Source organism: Macrobrachium nipponense, chromosome 7, assembly GCF_015104395.2.
Source record: "Macrobrachium nipponense isolate FS-2020 chromosome 7, ASM1510439v2, whole genome shotgun sequence".
Lineage (NCBI taxonomy): Eukaryota > Metazoa > Arthropoda > Malacostraca > Decapoda > Palaemonidae > Macrobrachium > Macrobrachium nipponense.
This window is the reverse complement of record NC_061109.1, coordinates 101,105,326-101,124,809: the sequence shown is the minus strand read 5'-3', so window position 1 is coordinate 101,124,809 and position 19,484 is coordinate 101,105,326. Positions and strand designations below refer to the sequence as shown.

General features: G+C 38.6%; 1 protein-coding gene across 3 annotated transcripts in view; it reads right to left on the bottom strand.

Moving 5' to 3' along the window:
• LOC135216960 (probable glutamate receptor) overlaps positions 1–19,484 on the bottom strand; it is a 118,824-nt gene that overhangs the window by 4,800 nt on the left and 94,540 nt on the right. For all 3 annotated transcript variants that reach the window (XM_064252486.1, XM_064252485.1, XM_064252487.1), the window contains 2 exons: positions 11,166–11,316; positions 10,392–10,506 (listed from right to left, as the gene is read on the bottom strand). In XM_064252486.1, the coding sequence (XP_064108556.1) occupies positions 10,392–10,506; positions 11,166–11,316 (266 nt within the window). The remainder of the gene's footprint in view (positions 1–10,391; positions 10,507–11,165; positions 11,317–19,484) is intronic.

The window sequence follows — 19,484 nt, the reverse complement described above, 5'->3', positions numbered from 1 at the left end:
GCAGATATCTGTTGGTGTTTAGTTGATTTTGTGGTATTTGATTGATTTTGATATTGTAAAGTTGTTGTGCGTGTGCCTGTCTGGTTGTGGTGAAATAGAAGAGGTTGGTAGGGATTTTTGGTGTCTGTGAGTGGTGGTTGGGGAGTGTTGGTGTGGGCAGGTTGTTGTGCTTGGGTAAATCGTGTGGTTGTCGTGTTCTTTCGGACTGTTGGTGTTCTGCTCAGTTATTAGTCGGGTTGTAAGTTGTTGTGGAGTTGTGGTTCTCAGTTGGTTAGTTTGGTGTTTGGTTAGGTTGTGTCGGGGCTAGCCTATAGCCTATCCAGCGGACAGCACAGCCTAGCCTGGAGTATCTGGAGCCAGAGGTGAGTACGTGTTTGTGTGTGTTTGTTCTATATGTAGGTATGGGTCAATTGTCCTGCTGTATTTTGTAGTGTAAAGAGGAAAGTGTGATTGAGGGTGGGTTTGGTAGCCAGATAGATTAAGTTTATGTGGGGGGATTTGGCGCTTGCTTTTAAGCTTTTTATCCCACCACATTATTTTTTGGCGCCCGAACAGGGACTGCTGATGTGGCAGCTGCAGGACGATTGGTCTAGGCTGGTGTGTGAGTGGTGAGAAAATTTAGGATGGAAGGATTGAGTGAGGTGGAGAGGCTAAATGAGGAGTTGAGGTTGGAGAGGGAAGTGAGAGGACAATTGGAAGTGGAGAATGAGAGGTTGAGGGTGGAGTGTGAGGAGCTGAAGAGCAAGTTAGAGGAAATGAGAGGAAAGCTAAGGAGTGCGAAAGTGGAAATGAAAGAAGAAGTGAAAGGCGCAGAAAATTGAATGGTTAGGAAAATGGACAAAAAATTGGGAGTAATGATGAATGCAGTGCAAGAGATGATGCAGGAAATGATGAAGGGATTCATGGGAGAGGCAGCTGTAAGAGATAGGCCTACTGGGTCTTGTGATAGGCCAGAAGTGGTAAAGAAAGGGGAAGAGCGAGTGGCTGAGACTACGAGTGACGAAGGTGATTTGGTTGTGATAGGTAAGGGAAAGACAGGATAAACCGGAGGACAAGAAAAAGAAGGGGGCTGAGGAAAGGAAGAAGACTAAGGGAAAGAAGGTCAGTAAGGGTGATGGACAGGATGAGACTAGGACTAAATATGTTGGGGAAAGGGCTGAGAGCGATTTAGATAGCGGTGAGTGGAAACAGGTAGGATATCAAGAGTATGGAGGTTAGTATGGAAGTTGACTCATATTCGGATGAGGTTAAGAGGGATCAGAATGGAAGTAGTGAGAGTGAGAGTGAGCAGGAAGAACGAAAGGCTGTGTATATGAGAGAGGTACCTGGATGTGCACAATACAAGGAATATGGTAGTAGGGACATAGGGGACTTTTTTGAGGAATATGAGAGGTATTGTGAAGCCAAGTATGGGGATAGCAAGAGAGTCTGAGCAAGAGAGTCTGGGCAAGAGAGTTGGGTAGCTTTTTGACAGGATTTTTGTTGAGTATGTATGGGGTAATGATGAGCTTTGGGAATGAGCCTTATGAGTGTGCGAAAGCCTGGATTGTGGAACAGGCGAAGAGGATAAAGAGTAGTGTTAGATATAGGAGAAAACATGGTTTTGATGAGTAATGAATGTTGGTGAATCATTGTCGATGTATATGTGCAGGTTGGAAACATTAGCCGGGAAAAAGTTTGGGGACGAAGGGATAAATGAGTGTAAAGTGTTAGTGAGGAAGTTGTTGGCGACTGTGCCTGAGAGTGTGTATGAGTTTGTAAATCTGAAATGTAAGGAGAAAATGCGATGGACAAATGAAAGGTTGACGTGGAACGACATTTTGGAAATAGTAGAGGATTATGAGTTGGATAGGTGTATGAAAGAGAGTAGAAGTGTTAGTGTTAGGACTGAAGTAGCTGAGGTTATACCAGAGTTTAAGAGTTATAGGGAGGCAGTTTTAGAAGAGCCAAGGAGAATAGCAGAGTGAGTGGTTGATAGGAGCGTTAGAGCCAGTAACGTAAGTATGGTTAGCCTTAAGAGAGATCGGAGTGCAAGCGTTGGAAGAGTAGGGTCAGTTAGTCGTGAACAAGAGCAGCAGTGTTACAGATGTGGAAAGCTAGGACACAGGAAGAATGAATGTCGGTGGGTGTTGGGAGCGTGCTTCGGGTGTGGGCAAACGGGGCATTTAGTGAGCGAGTGTAAGAAAGATAAGGATCTTAAATGTTATAGGTGTGGGCAAGTAGGGCATATAGCAAGTGGATGTCGAGGTACCGTGTGACTGAGGTTTGCGGTAATTGCGGGAAGAACGGGCATTATGCTAGGATGTATAAAGAACAGTGGGCAAAATGTGTTGAATGTGGAATGGAAGGTCATGTGGCGAGTGTGTGTAGGTGAAAGAGGACGAGTCAGGTTGGGAATTCGGGAAACTAGATACAAAGGGGATTCAGTTGGGTGGGTCCTCTGGTGTGCGGGCAGTAAGAGTGATGCATGTGCATGAAGGATTGCTGCATGAAAAAGGCTTTGGAAGAAGAGCTCATGAATGTATGAGTGTAAAAGTGAGGTGCAAAAGGGTGTGTGTGGTTGCTTTGATTGATACTGGGTGCAGTGTCAGTGTTCTTTTTAAGAATGGATGTGCCAAGTTGCAGAGTGAGTGCAAAATTAGGAAATGTAAAGGGGAGGTACAAGGAATAAGAAATTTGGGTATGCCTGTGGTGGGAATTTTGTGTGAAAATGTAGAAATCGAAGGGGTAATGATGGATGAATGTGACTTTTATGTGATCGAGGGAATGAGTGATAAGTATGATATGTTATTAGAGTACAGGTTCCTGAAGAAGTGTGGGATGGTGGTCCATCCGAGCAGGAATGTGATTGAGTTACATAGGAAGGGGAATGTACGTAGAGTTGTACTTGGATAGGGATGGAGGGGTAAGCAGTAAAATATGGAAGGGAGTGCTGTTGGTTGTGAAAGAGTGCGTAAACGTACGGCGGGAAGTCAGAGAAGTTGTTAGTGTGAAAGTTGCATGGCCGGATAGTCTTGGGATTGTCAAAGGTGACAAGTGTGCATATGTGGTTGAGTGTGTGGATGTGAACAAGTTGGTAAGAGCGAGGATGCATGTGTATGATAGGATTTTAGATATGGAGAATCCTTGGGTTTTTGTAGCCTCATTGCCGAATGTTAGGAGAAAGCGAGTGCGGGGTATACCTGAAGGTGATTGTGTGGGGTTGTTATATACGTTGGTGGATGTGGACGACGAAAGATATGTTGAGGTGCGGCAGGTGATGACAGGTAGCATGAAAGTGATGAGTGGAAGTATGATGAGTTGAGAGAAAGAATTGAGGTGGATGAAAATGTTAGTGATGACAAGAGGGAGTGGTTGATGCAGATAGTCTTGAATAATGATACCCCCATATATCAGCGTCCCCGACACTGAGAGATTTAGGAACAGTGTGAGGAACTTGAGATAGTGGGAGTGATCGAGAGGAGCAAGAGTGCTTGGAATAGTCCCATAGTCCCAGTACGTAAGACAGATGGGAGTTTGAGGATGTGTGTGGATTACAGGAAGATGAATGAAGTGACTGTGAAGGAGCGTTTCCCGATGAATGTGGTGTCTGATTGTTTGTATAAGATGCATGGGATGAGAGTGTTCACGAAATTAGATTTGGTAAGGGGTTATTACCAGATGCCTCTTGAGGAAGGGAGCAGGCATGTTACGGTGTTTTCGAGTGGTAGCTGTCACAATCAATTCCAGAGGTTATGTTTTGGATTGGCTAACGTGCCTGCTGCCTTCCAGAGGACGATGAATGTAGTTTTGGCTAGTTTTGATAGAAGGAAGGCAACTGTGTCTATAGATGACATTTTGATTGCAAGTGAGACTGTTGAGGAGAATATGGAACTGCTTAAGAAGGTGTTAGAACAGTTGGAGTGAAAGTGAAGCTGGAGAAGTGTATGTGGTTGACTGGGGAAGTGGAATTTCTCGGTCATAAGGTGAGTGTGAGTGGCGTAAGGAAGAGTGAAAAGTTTGTGGAAAAAGTAAAGGAGTTTCCACGTCCCCAGACTGTGCGGGAGTTAAAGGGTTTTTTTGGTTTGAGTTCGGGAGGAAGTTTGTTAGGGATTGTTCAGGTATAGGGAAGTTGACTGAATGGACCGGGAAGAAAAATTGTACTAAGCTTAGGTGGGATGAGCGAATGGTGGGAGCATTTGAGAGATTGAAAGAGGAGGCTGCTAGAGATGTCACCTTGGCTTTTCCAGACCATAGTGAGGATGCGAGTAAGCTTGAGTTGTATACTGATGTGAGTAAGTTTAGTATGGGAGGATGCTTGATGCAAATGCAAGAGGTGAATGGGGAGGGACAATTGAGAGTGATTGCGTATGTGAGTAAAGCTTTTAATAAAGCAGAGCTGAAGTATTCGCTGGTTGAGAAGGAGCTTGCGGCAATAAGGTTTTGTGTGAAAGCGTTGAAAGTTTTTGTATGGGGTAAAATTTGTCGTAAGGACAGATCATTGGCTGTTAGTGTACATGATCAAGAAGGAAAGTGTGAATGCTAGGATCACGAGGACGATTGAGGATTTGAGTGAGTTTGATTTTAGCTTAGAATATGTGCCAGGGAGTAAAAATGTGATTGCTGATACGATGTCTAGGATGCATAGTAAGGACAGTGGTGTTGTGAAAAGTGACTGGGATCCGAATATGGTACCTGAGAGGTTAGTTGTAAAAGAGAGGTTTGAAGGGAATGACAGAGTGTGTGAATGTTTGTTTTCAGCATTGAAAGACTTGGAAGGTAAGGGTCAGGTTAAAGAGGTACCCGGTAGTGTGAATGAGTTGCGAGTGAAGTTGATGAGTGACGTGCAGAAGGAAGTGGCATATGCAGAGGAACAAGGTGGGGAAGGAGAAATGTTGCATAAATTGTTGTCAGGAGTAGCCGAGTTGTTTGGAATAAAAGTGTTATTGTATTTTAGATGGGACAGACCTGTTGAGTATCGAGCAAGGGTAAGTGCAGGTAATGAACATGGGGTTTTGATGATTCAGTGTGGGGAACAGGGTTGTAATTGGTTGGTTACAAAGAGGGACTGTGAAGGGGATTTGAGTCAGAATTGTGGAAATGGGGAAATGACTGAGGATGAATGTGGTGAGGAGGATGGTGATGCGGATAACCAGGTGGATGTGGCAGTGAATGTGTGCATGCATGGAACTCGAGGGAATATGGTGACGTTTGTCAGAGTAAATGATAGTGAGTACTGCAGTTTGGTTGACACAGGGGCACAAGTTTCCTTGGTGGCGGGGTCAGCGGTGAGTGAACATGAGAGATGCGATTGGGAAGTGAAAAGGCAGTCTACAAGTGTGAGAATACATGGGTTGGGACAAGGAAGTGTTTTAGTATGGGAAGAGGTACGGTTAAAGGTTAGGTTAGGAGATCTTGAAGTAGTACATAACTTCATAGTTGTAGGAGAAAATGATATGCCATCTTGCTTTCTAATAGGGATAGACTTTTTGAGGATCCACGATATAGATGTGGATATAGGAAACAGAATTCTTAGAAAGGGGGCAGACAAGTAGCTAGGATTCAAGATAGTAATGTATTTGTAGCAAACTTTGTGGGTATGATTGATATTGCTAGGAGTGAGAATGATCTGCTGAGTGAGGAAGAGATTGAGGAAATGCAAGATAAGTGCCTGGAGATAAGTGTGTTGCGACAATGTGTTCTGGGAGGAGAGTGTGTGGAAGATTGGCTGTGTGAGTTGGATGTATATAAGAGAGTTGCTAAATGGTTTGTAGTGTATAAAAACATAGTGTACTTTTTGCATCAGGAAGGGGTGTATGACAGGAAAGTGTATGCAATGGTGTTTTCTGTTGAGTCAGCTGTGAGTATGTGTTAGTTGGTGCATGATTGGTTCAAGCATATGGGGAAAAATAAGTTATGGGAATGCATGAGAGAGATTGTATGCCCCTGGCTTGAATAAGATTTGTGTGGATGTGGCTGTCATGTGTGAAGACTGTCAGAGGGGAAAGTATCAGAGTGTGCATGCAAGTCCACCTGTGTTGCGATTGCAGATGAAAGAGCCATTTGAAATGCTTGTTATTGATTGTGTTTCTTTGCCTAGGACTGCGAGAGGACACGGGGGATGATTGTGATGGTGGATCACATGTGTAAATTTGCCTATGTGGTTCCCATCAAAGATAAGAGGAGTGAAACTGTTGCACAAATGGTGGGTCAAGTGATGTTGCCCATGTGTGTGTGTAAGCCGCCAAAAATGTTGAGTGATAATGGACCTGAGTTTGTGGGATGGGAATTTGAAGAAATGTTGAAGGAATGGGGTATTGTGCATGTGCATTCTACTCTGTATATGCCCAGTGCGAATGGGTTGGCTGAAAGGACTGTTAGGACGATGACTGAGATTTTGCAAATGATGAGTAAGGGCGACAAGGATTGGGATATGTATGTAGGACGTGCAGTGTGGGTATATAACTCCACACTACAGAAGAGTACAGGTATGTCTCCTTGTAAATATGTGTTGAATTTTGAAAGGTCTGTCAGAAGGTGATTGGGATTTGTGGAAGAAAGCGAGTGAAAGGTTTGAGAGTTTTAAGATTGGGGATAAGGTGTTGAAAGAGGTGGTTGAGATGGGAAGAATGAATGTGAATAAAGTAAGGGAGAAATCTGAAGGGCCATTTGAGATTTTGGAAGTGGGACCGAGTGGATTGAGTTATGTTTTGGGGAAATTGCGAGTAGGTGGGGGAATGGATGAGGTTAGGGCACACCATAACCAACTCCGTAAGTGGAGGGAAGTACCACAGTATGTTCGGGAGAATGCGATGAGTGAGTGGTTGAGGGTGAATAAGTATGGACCGATTGTCGGTGAACAAATGAGTCTGGGAGATTGACAGTTGGTGTTGGTTGAGTATGGAAGAAAACAGAAGAGTGTGGAGAGAGGAAGTGGAAAGGAAAAGCGTGAACGGCATGGTAAGGAGGTTGGTGGTGGGGTGCAAACAGTTAATAAAGTGTGTGCTACGGATGACTTTGAGGGAATGAATGATACTTGTAGTGTATGTGGGTTTGAGTTGACAGGGACAAATAAGACTTCAGTGAGAAGGAAACCGAGTAGTAAGGAGGTGGTTGATAGGATGGATAAGTCTTTGCGGGAGTTTGACAGAAGTATGGATGAACTGAGTGGTTTGGTAGCCGAAATAGAGGATATGTTGGAACCAAGGTTAGAAGATATCGGTGAAGTAGTGAATGGGATTTGGGAGGATGGTAGTGAGGGAGATAATGGGAGTTTGAATGAAAGTGGTTTGGAAGAAGTGAATGGCGATGTAACTGAAAGAGTGTATGATAGTCCTCAAACAAGATCCAGGGGGCCTGCATCTGAGCATCCTTGGATGTTGCAAAAGGCAATTTAGTGTGGATGTTGCGAGTGTAAGGAGACATTGTTAAATGTATTGGGGGAGGTAATATGGAGGAGTAATGATAGTAGTTTATATTTGACAACATCTCCAAGGGTTGTGTGAGAGAGAGAGAGATTGGTGGAAGGATAAATGGGAGTGGTTAAATGGCAGTTGGAAGTGTGTGTCTGTTGTGGCGCTCTGTTGTTTAGATAGGTGGCAGGAGTCTGTTACGAGAGTCGTGAGCAGTAGGAGTTCAGTGAAGTCAGAGTTGATTTTGGCAGCAGTTATCCGTTGGTGGTTAGTTGATTTTGTGGTATTTGATTGATTTTGATGTTGTAAAGTTGTGCGTGTGTCTGTCTGGTTGTGGTGAAGTAGAAGAGGTTGGTAGGGATTTTTGGTGTCTGTAAGTGGTGGTTGGGGAGTGTTGGTGTTGGCGGGTTGTTGTGCTGGGGTAAGTCATGCGGTTGTCGTGTTCTTTTGGGCTGTTGGTGTTTTTATGCTCAGTTATTTGTTAGGTTGTGAGTTGTTGTGGGGTTGTGGTTCTTGGTTGGTTGGTTTGGTTAGGTTGTGTGTCGGCTAGCCTATAGCCTATCCAGTGGACAGCACAGCCTAGCCTGGAGTATCTGGAGCCAGAGGTGAGTACGTGTTTGTGTTTTTTTTGTTCTGTATGTAGGTATGGGTCAATTGTCCTGCTGTATTTTGTAGTGTAAAGAGGAAAGTGTGATTGAGGGTGGGTTTGGTAGCCAGATAGATTAAGTTTATGTGGGGGGGAATTTGCCGCTTGCTTTTAAGCTTGTTATCCTGCCACAACTTGACATGTCAATATACTTTGTGTATTCCTTTGAATTGCCTGGCCAAGGAATTATGTTTTTGTAAAGGTTTCCTGCTACTATTGGCAGAAATGTGTCATTACATGTCACTGTGATATTTTGCTTCTTAATGGCTTCTAGACCTATGCATCTTATACATACTATTTACATCTCTTTCTTAATAGGGTACATCCATAAAATATCAATCCACTTGGTAACAAAGCATTTACTTTATTTGTCCAGTTGTGCAAGATCAATTTTTTTTATGAATACGTACTAGTCTGCGACTGGCAGCCTTATGCAATGATGCTTTCTGAACAACGATTGGTTTTTTGCAATGCAGTACTTTTTATTTTGTGTGGGGTATTTATTTTGTTTGCATGTGCCCAGCTCATGCTATGAGAGTTAGGAAGGTGTTACCCTTCCAAATAAGCTTGAAACTTTATGGAGGATTGAGAAAGGATGGTTTATGGGACATATCATGGAGGAGTATGGCACTGCCAGGTCAAGCTTGCAGGTTATCAAGAATACCAAGAACAAGATGAATAAGTACGCTAACATAACTGGGAAGAAGACTTCAAGAGTCAGGTCTGCAAGGTGATGGCAAAATCCCATTATAAGGACACTGAACAGCAGACCTTGATCTGCTTGTCAGCAAAGGGAAGCTGGCATGCACATGCATGGTGTCTAGTTGAAGGCTGCAAGTACCATGTTCGCAGGGTTGCATGGGGGTCTGGACACTAGGGAACCTGAAGGTTGGCGTTTCAGTTCAAGATTTAATATGGCTTTTTAACATGAATACCCATGGCAAAGTTTTGGATGCTTCCAAGGAGGGAATAGAGGAATTACAGCAGACAGTAATTCCCTTTGTTGATGTTCCAGGTTCATTCAGTAAGGAATCTGCTCTCTGCCACCTCTTGATGACCAACACCCTCTAGGCACTTCAATACCCATTCCAACTAGCTTGCCACTTCTTGACATCAAGGAGGTACAGGAAGTACAGGTCCTCAATGGTACAGTGGTATTAGAGGATGGGTGAGGAGGAGAGTAGAGGATCTTGTAAATCTCCCCACAAGTTTTTAAAAGTTTGTCTAACATGTAGTTTCACCACCATACACAAGCGAGTATGAGAAAAAATAGTTTTATTTTTAAGTCTGTTATTACGTATTTACATTGTGTCTGAGCAAAATGAACAAGAAAGTGATATGCATGTTATTGAAAAGTGTGCTGTACATACAGTAAACCTACTGTAATGCAAGTTGTTTATGCAGATTTTTAAAAATTTTTGTCTTTCCAGAATTTTACCCCTATCTGGCTAGATTGCTGCTGATGAGGGAGAGATTGCTCTACATATAACAGCTTGAGTCAAGTTTAGTTTAGTATTTCAGACATTAAAAGATTTATAAACCTATAACAGCACATCATATTTTTAGACATGTCTTATTCACAGTGAAATAGCTTTACCCTGACACCAACTACAAAACAGTAGATTTTGTTACATTTAGAATTTGTCAAAATTGCAAAAAATGAGTTATCAGATAGATTTTGTGAATAAAAATTAAATACCGTACTTTACCAAAAAACCATATGCTGATTATTGACATTATTAAGTGTGAGTAGTTCCTGATTGGATGAGTCGATAACGTGCTCGACTACCAATCTCAGGGTCTGGGTTCGATTCCCGGCTCTGCCAACAAGGAATCCGAGGGATCTATTTCTGATAATAGAAATTCATTTCTCGATGAGGTTCAGATCCCACAATAAGCTATAGGTCCCATTGCTAAGTAACCGATTGGTTCCTAGCTATGTAAAAATGTCTAATCCTTCAGGCCAGCCCTAGGAGAGCTGTTAATCAGCTCAGTGGTCTGGTTAAATTAAGACACGTATACTTAAGTGTGAGTGGCCTGCATATAAAACATTTAAAAATTATGCAGAATGTTGATATACATCATCATGAATTACCAACAAAATTTATCCTTATACATTAATATATATATATATATATAATATATATATATTATATCTATATATATATATATATATATATATATATATTATATATATATATATATGTGTGTGTGTGTGTGTGTGTGTGTATATATTATAAGAAATTATGGCCTAAAATGCATGATATCCAATGCAAGTAAATAATCATTAAAAATTCTGATAATCTTCAAAACTGCAGATAAGATTGTCATACTTTATATGATCATGATTTTACCTGAGAAACTGACACTGACTGAGGACCGTCAGATGACTTCTCTACATCACAGGCTGTTGTGTAGTATTTCTTCTTAATGTGCTGTATTATCCCAAAATACTGGAGTTGCTGCATTCTAGAATGCAAGAAAAGCAATAACATTATTTGCAATTAGAAAAGCCTTCTAGCAATTCAGTGTTCACACATGCTTGTTCGTCTTACCAGAAAAGAAAGATTTCTCATAAAAAATTTCGGGCACTGATTTTACTTGAATTTCTGGACCCCATAACTTCATCTGATGAAATATAGGTAAACTTCAGCCTGTATATGCATTATGAATTTTCATCACATAACTGATTCATATACATGCATTAGACCATTATTATTCAATTCGCTATGCGCAGCAAATGTAATTGATTCTTACTAATTTCCGTCATTAAGGAGTATGCTATAAAGTATGAAAATACTATTATAATTTTAAATTGCAAGAGTACAGAATGGTATTCTCATAGTAACAGCGGCAGCAACAATAATACAGTACAGTAATAGTGGAGTATTTACTTCAAAATACAGCAATGTTCTAATTAACTTTACTTCTACTTCTAATTAAAAAGTTTTTTAGTTACTATACAACCTCTACAAATGTTGCTGAAGTTGGTTTGCTGTAAGCTCTCCTTATATGGGAAAAAAAAGTTCTAGAAATATGCAATGTGGCTTTCAATAGAGTCATAAAAGGTTATAGTACTGTATATAAAACATAAATCTTCAACTTGAATCTGTACCGAAACTACTTACATGTAATCAAACTGGAACAAGATGGGGCTATTTTTTTGGTAAGCAAAAACATCGGTGTCCGTTCTAAGAGATTCTTTTGCAAGGTGAAACAAGCATCTCTCACCTCGCTTTTCGAAAGAGTTAGCACTTCCAACAGCAGAGCTGTATACATCTGTACAAAAATGATTGAAATAAAAATACATTTAAGTATAAAAAAATATTCCATCTACAATGACCAAAAGTAGTGTTTGCATAAATCAAACCATTGCCACATGCAACACATTTTTCAATTTGTAGTAATGAGTATATAAATATTGATTCATGAATAAAGATGATTTAACTGCAGGAAGTGGTAAAAGAAATCCTTCAGTGTAAATAAGAACCTGCATTTCCCCTACCCCCAGCACTATAAATTTCCTAACCATCTTATGAATGGTGATTACCTTTCATCCACTCTGCTTCTTATCAAGAGTTGATCTGGTCTTGTGTATTTTGTCTGTATGAGCACTGAGTAACGTGCCATTTTAAGCGATCGCTGCCTTTCAGTGGGTATTAATTTAATAATTTACGTATTAATTTAATAACAATTTACATTTCCAAGAGCTTCATATGGTATGCCTTTTACCTAGAGATCACAGAATTCCCACTGATCAATCTTTGAGTACCTCTTTCCTACGTAACAGATCCTAATGCAATCTTTGAGTACCTCTTTCCTATGTAACAGATCCTAGTGTTTTTAATTTGCTCTCTCTCTTTCAACAGTATTCAGCTTCTTATTCCTTCCTGTATTTAAATTTTATTTGATAAATTTATTATCCTTCTAGGGTGTTTAGCTGATCCATCAATAATGAACAGGTTCCAGATCAAAACTGGACACCAATCCTTGGCCTTTCTCTTTCCTAACTTTTAATTATTTTTGTTGTTGTGACACTAGATAATTTACTATTACCATTCTCTATATCTGAGTCCCTGGAGAGAAAAAAAAAATTTAATGGGAAATATGAGTTTAAACTTTTTGCCATTGAGTAGCAGGGGTCTTCTCTTTTAAACAGTGAATGTTAGATAGTAGTATTCCGTTAGAGGAGTCAGATGTTTGTGCATTTACTCCTGCCCCATCCACGGAATTTGCGCAATTTTCACTCCTGCGAGTTTAATGATTACTTAACATCTCTTAGAAATCCCTTCAATTGTGAAGAAGACAGGGTTTGTTGCATTATGGATGAACTGGAAGTCTATGACAGCCACAGCAAAGAGTTTGGTACCTTGAAAAGCCCTATTTCTGTGTGGTGTCTTTAAATAAGACTAATTCAGGAACAGCACTGCAACATAAATAAATAAAAAAATCTACTCAAAAGACAGATAACCTTATCAAAAGGAGCACAATACACAGCATAAGCAAATTAAAAGGGAGGAGCAGGAGCAAATGCAAAGACATGCAGTTCTTCTGACTGCTTACCTAATGGTCTGCTTGGGAGTTTGTTCATGCTACAATTCACTAAAAACTTGAAATATTTCACCATTAAACAGAGCTACATTAAAAAATGTTTTGTTTGTTTGTTTGCATGGTGTTTTTACGTTGCATGGAACCAGTGGTTATTCAGCAATGGGACCAACGGCTTTACATGACTTACGAACCATGTTGAGAGTGCACTTCTATAACCAGAAATACACATCTCTCACCCCTCAGTGGAATGCCTGAGAATCGAACTCGCGTCCACTGAGGTGACAGGCAAAGACCATATCAACCACGCCACTGAGGCACTTCAGAAATTTTTTGTAGTGCCCATAAATGAGGGGAACCACAGCCACAGACCGAATCCCAAATTGAGGCAGGGCCTACTTTGATGTCATGTCATCTTCAGGATGGAAAGATACTGTTTACATAAATTCTACATCCTCCTGATAAGAACCATGCCAATGATTAGAGATGAACTAAGCAACATTATCCACTACCAAAGATACTTCAGCTTCCAGACAGCTGTTTCCATGCCTGGAGCTGCCTCTAGATGCTACAGCTATATAAGTGAGATTTCATTCCAGGTCAGTCTACCCCAAAACCATAGGCAAATTACACATTGAATCAAGCCATGTTAATACTAAGTAGTATGTATCAGAGCTGTTCTAATACAACATTAATACCATTAAGGAACTGAGCTACTCCAATTACAAGGATCTGAGCTACCCATATCCCAAAGAGACATGCTCACTATAGTACCACTGATCATTGGTGTTTTATAATATGGAACTAAGCCCCTTCAATAAGTAGGCAGCTCTGATACCAAGGATCTGAATTACTCCAGCACCAAGGATCCAAGTCATTGTAGTATAATGGATCTGAGCTACTCCATGATCTGGGCAGCTTTAGTATCAGTGCCAAAGAACTAAGGATTATTCCAATACCACAGACATGAGTTTCTTCATTTCAAAGGATCCAACCACTCCAGTACCAAAAATCAAGAGTTCATAGTACACAATAAAATGTGCTTAGGACCAGAGCCCCTCTAATAACAAGGATAGAGCTGCTGTAGGACAGGCAATCTGCCCCACTTAAACGCTAAAGTTACTATAGCTTTAAGGATTCAGATCACCCCAGGTTGAATGAATGATGCCAGAAATCACAAGCACAGTAAACGAATCGGTTCCCAACCAGTAAAAGTTCTTGGCTAGTAGAATGAGACACTTGAAAAAAATTTTTATTGGGCTCAATTTTCTATAATTTCTTGAATATCTTTCAAAGGAAGCCTGGTGCCATGAGCCCCTCTGAAAGGGAGTATGTATCAGCCGTTCTCTTTCATTTCAGACCCTGAAAACGTTGTGTTAATGAGAAGATTTCCCTGCCTACTTCATACAAAAATCTGGATTGGAGGTGAATTCATTTTTTTCTAAATAGGCATGGATTATGCCCTCTCCTTACCTTTTTTCTCCTGAATTTAACCCTCTTACGCCGACTGGACGTATTTTACATCAACATTTTTTGTCTCCCGTGTGCCGACTGGACGTATTTTACGTCGACTTACAAAAGTTTTTTTTTTAAATTCGCGGAAAAATACTTATAGGCCTACCAGCCTAAAACTTTTGAATCACGCGCCTTGGGGGATGCTGGGAGTTCACGGATCAAGGTGTTGTTTTGTTTACAATCGTTACGCAGGCGCGCAAGCGCGAATTTCTTTCTTGCCGCACTAAAAAGTATCTGTGACACATCTCGGAAATTATTTCGTCACTTTGACATAATTTTTGTACCATTGTAAATTAGCCGTTACATAAAGTATTATATATGAAAATGTGCGCATTTTTATGTAGAATACAACAATAAAATACTCATGATTGTAGCTTTTATCAGTTTTGAGATATTTTCATATAAATAACGATAATTGCCAAAATTTCAACCTTCGGTCAACTTTGACTCTACCGAAATGGTCGAAAAACGCAATTGTAAGCTAAAACGCTTATATTCTAGTAATATTAAATCATTTACCTTAATTTTGCAACTAATTGGAAGTCTTTAGCACAATATTTCGATTTATGGTGAATTTATGAAAAAACTTTTTCCTTACGTCCGCGCGGTAACTCTTCCGAAAAAAATCATACATGCGATTGTGGTAATGTTTGTACCATTTTAAAATTAGCCGTTATATAAAGTTTTATATATGGAAATGTGCACAATTTCATGCACAATACAACTAAAAACAACCCATGGTTGTAGCTTTTATCAGTTTTGAGATATTTTCATATAAATAACGATAATTGCCAAAATTTCAACCTTCGGTCAACTTTGACTCTACCGAAATGGTCGAAAAAACGCAATTGTAAGCTAAAACGCTTATATTCTAGTAATATTCAAGCATTTAACTTCATTTTGCAACAAATTGGAAGTCTCTAGCACAATATTTCGATTTATGGTGAATTTATGAAAAAAATAACATTTTCTTTACGTCCGCGCGGTAACTCTTCCGAAAAAATCATACGTGCGATTGTGGTAATGTTTGCACCATTTTAAATTAGCCGTTACATAAAGTTTTACATATGAAAATGTGCGCAATTTCATGTAGAATACAACAATAAATAATTGAAGGTTGTAGCTTTTCTCATTTTTGAAATATTTGCATATAAATCACGATAAATAGAAAAAAAACCACGTTCGGTCAAATTTGACTCTACCGAAATGGTCGAAAAACGCAATTGTAAGCTAAAACTCTTACAGTCTAGTAATATTCAGTCATTTATCTTCATCTTGAAACAAATTCGAAGTCTCTAGCAAAATATTTAGATTTATGGTGAATTTAAAAAAAAATCTTTCCTTCCCTCCGCGCGCGGATTCTCCGCCACAAATCTCCGAAATACGTACGTCCCATTCTCGGAATATTTGCTCCGTTTCATATTAGGCATTTCATAGAGTTTTATATATGAAAATGTGCGCAATTTCATTTAAAATAAAAGGAAAAATATTTGAAGGTTGTAGCTTTTCTTATTTCCGAAATAATTGCATATAAAAATATATATATAAAAAAATTCTACATTCGGTCAACTTTAACTCGTCAGATATGGTCGAAAACTGCAATTGTAAGCTAATACTCTTACAGTATAGTAATATTCAATCATTTGTCTTCATTTTGAAAGAAATTGGAAGTCTCTAGGACAATATTTAGATTTATGGTGAATTTTTGAAAAAAATATTTGTTTACGTCCACGCGTTACGAATTCATGCATTATTTTGTGATAATATTTTCTCTGTGTTGCTTTTATCGTTTTACAATGTGTTATATACCAAAATGATCGCAATTTAGTGTACATTACAACGAAAAAAAGTATCTTGTTACCTTTAACCGTTTTGCGCACAGCGCGATTTGAATCTACAATATATATGAAATTTGTTTTTGCGCTATCATATATCGCATTATTTATATATGATAATGATAATTTTTTTCATTTCTGATGGTTGCATACTAAACTTCAGACAATGACAAAAAAAGGAGCCAAAAATGAACTCTTAATCTTGAAAACTACGCGCGCTGTGATTTTTTGAAAAAAATATTTTTTCTGCTTCCGCGCTCACTCCGAAACCCCTCCGGCATACGGGAGACAATTTTTTATTTACCGCTTCGGCGTAAGAGGGTTAAGACTGATGAGATCTTACTAACATTAAAATTTTTAAACAAGTTTGTCATCCTCCTTCATGTATCAAGGCCCTGTTATGTGCTCTCATGTTTCAAGTATGTATCCCCTCTCCTATTCTTGGCCTTAAAGCTACAAAATGCAATATAACTTGGAAATATTTCTGCGAGTCATGATATTGCCAGCTAGCATGAATGAACTTGGGAGCCACCACTATCTAGGAACACTGGTCAGTCAGTGGATTTTTCTGTCACATGGATAATTATTTTTCTGAGAACTTTGATTCCTAGTATTTCATATAATTATGAATGTGTTGGTTAACGACTTTGTAGGAAGAAGATGTATTAGTGCTAGATGGGTACTTTGAACTGTACATAACTGGGTGAGAGTCTTAGAGGATAGCAGCCTCCCATTTAGGACAACTGTAATGGTATTGAAGAAATAAAAAAATTCTTGGGGAAAATAAAGTAGTTCTTTGTCCTCATACCACCTATGTACTCCATTTGGAACTTGTTCCTAGGGATTGGTTTTGCATCCTATAATTCCTTGTCCTTCATGGAGAAACTCAACAAGGTACCAGACACTGGTCAACAAAACAAGACTGATGTTGGATTAGATGTCTTGAAGAGGACATGCCTAGTTTCCCAGGGATATGTAGTCCCTAGACAACCACTGGCATATCATTGCTCACCCTGAGTCCATGTGGTATCCACTTCTACTAGAATGGACATTGTTCCAATTCAAAGTAACCTTTTTTGGTTTTGCCTCTGCTCTGCAGATTTTTTCTGGTGTTCTAACCCAGTATTATGCTACTGCACATAGGAGATGAATAAGATTTCACAGGTCCCTGGAAACTTGTTTGAGACACCCTTGTGTCTGAGAGAATTTTAATGATTTTGTTTTGTTAGCCTTTAGAAATTCAGTTGAATTGGAAGGAGTCAAGTCTGGAACCAGACACAACCAATAACTATAATCAATATTCCAGACTGGCTCTGGACACAATTGAGACAGACTTAAGAGATTTCTCCTGATGGTGTTTATTCAGAAGTTGGGCTTTCTCTGCCAAATTGAAACTAAATGGTCTCCCTGGAACCCTTCTTCAAGCCAGTCCAAGAATTATAATAGTATATGGTTAAGTTCATATCATGGTTAACAGAATTTCAACTAGATAGACAACTAAATTCCATTTTATCTGATGAGTTACCTTCTTTAATGATGAGATGTCCATATCCTTAGAAAAGTAGCAGTTCTGATATGCCTGCTCCAATAGTTCTGAACTACTTTGTGCTAGGAGATTATTTGATTTACAAAAGTTTAGCCTAAAACCAGGACTGAAACAGTTTGGTTATTCAGTAACATGTTGAAGGTTTTAAGGTAAAAGATTATACTAGCTACTGTACTAATGACCTAATTTAGGTGTATATCATAAAAGTTTAGTGTGTGTATGTGTGTATGTATAATATATATATATATATATATATTATATATATATATATATTATATATATATATATATATATATATATATATCTATATATATATATATATATATATATATATATATATATATATATATATATATATAATATATATTATATATATATATATATACAGTATACAGGCAGTCCCTGGGTTACGACAGGGGTTCCGTTCTTGAGAAGCGTTGTAACCCGAAAATCGTCGTAAGCCGGAACATCACAAAAAATCCTAAGAAAACCTTACTTTTAATGCTTTGGGTGCATTGAAAACTATGTAAACGGCATTCTTATTGCATTTTATATAAAAAACCTTTAAATATTGATTATTTTGCATTTTTGGTGTCATATTTGTTATGCCAGATCAGCTTTGTAGGCGTCGTAACCCTGGAACATGCGTTGTAACCCTGGAAATAGTTTCTGATGAATATAATTGAAAAGAGCCTTAACCTTGGAACGTCATAAACCGAACCCGTCGTAACCCGGGGACTGCCTGTATATATATATATATATATATATATATATATATATATATACAGTGGGCCCCCGTATTCGCGGACTCACTAATTCGCGGATTTTTATCTGGACCATATCTACCCATTATTTGCGGTGAATTCGCCTATTCGCGGGATTTTCCGATGATAAATAATCACTAATTAGTGTATTTTGATGTTATTTTCGTGCCTAAATACATTTTTATGATACAGAAATGATTTACTAATTTTAAAATATTAATATTGATCAATACTGTATTAGTAAGTTTAATTAGATTAAATGATATCACATAATAACTAATAATTCTCCCTCTCTCCCTTACAGGTAAGGATGTATGCTTTTTGTGTGATAAATGATTTACTAATTTTCTAATATTAATATTAATGTAAAGAGCAATCACTTCAATAAAGAAAATACTACATTGAATTAGTAAGATTTTAGTCTATAAATTTTAAAAATTATGTAAGAATGAAGGAAATCCCAGTCTTCACGCATCTTTCTTTTGAACTCCAGGTGTCTGTGTGTGTGTCTCTCTCTCTCTCTCTCTCTCTCTCTCTACTGAGATGAGAGATTTTTATGGTACACTATATGTATAATATGTTTACAAATATTTTCATATGATAATAGTAATATTAATAATAATGATAATAATAATAATAATAACTGTAATTACAAAAATCATGTTAACGTATTTTACAAATACTACGAAAATCTCTCTCTCTCTCTTACAGAGATGTATGTTTTTTGGATGATAAATGATTTACTGATTTTCAAATATCAATATTAATGTAAACAGCAATAATATCAATTCATTAAAGAAAATACTAAAGTGAATTAGCAAGATTTTAATTTATAAATAAAAAAATTATGTAAGAATGAAAGAAAATGCATTTTACCCGCCATCTTTCTCTTTGAGCTCCAGTAGCAAGCTGAGTTGGCTGGGGTCCAACAACTGTCAAATTTATCAAGTGTCAGGAGGGGGAATGTGTGTTGCCCTCCCCTCACCCCCCCCCCTCTCTCTCTATCTCTCCTCCTCTTTTACCAATATGAGATAGTATGTCCTAGTGGTAACTCTCGCCCTGTTTGGGCTGGAAATGTATGTATAAGTATATCTTTAAGGACATTACTACATTTTATGGTAAAATAATAATATACAGTACTAATTTACAAATAATATTAAGTTTAATGAGATTAAACAGTAACAATAACATTCTCTCTCTCTCTCTCTCACTCTCTCTCTCTCTCTTTCTTAATTACAT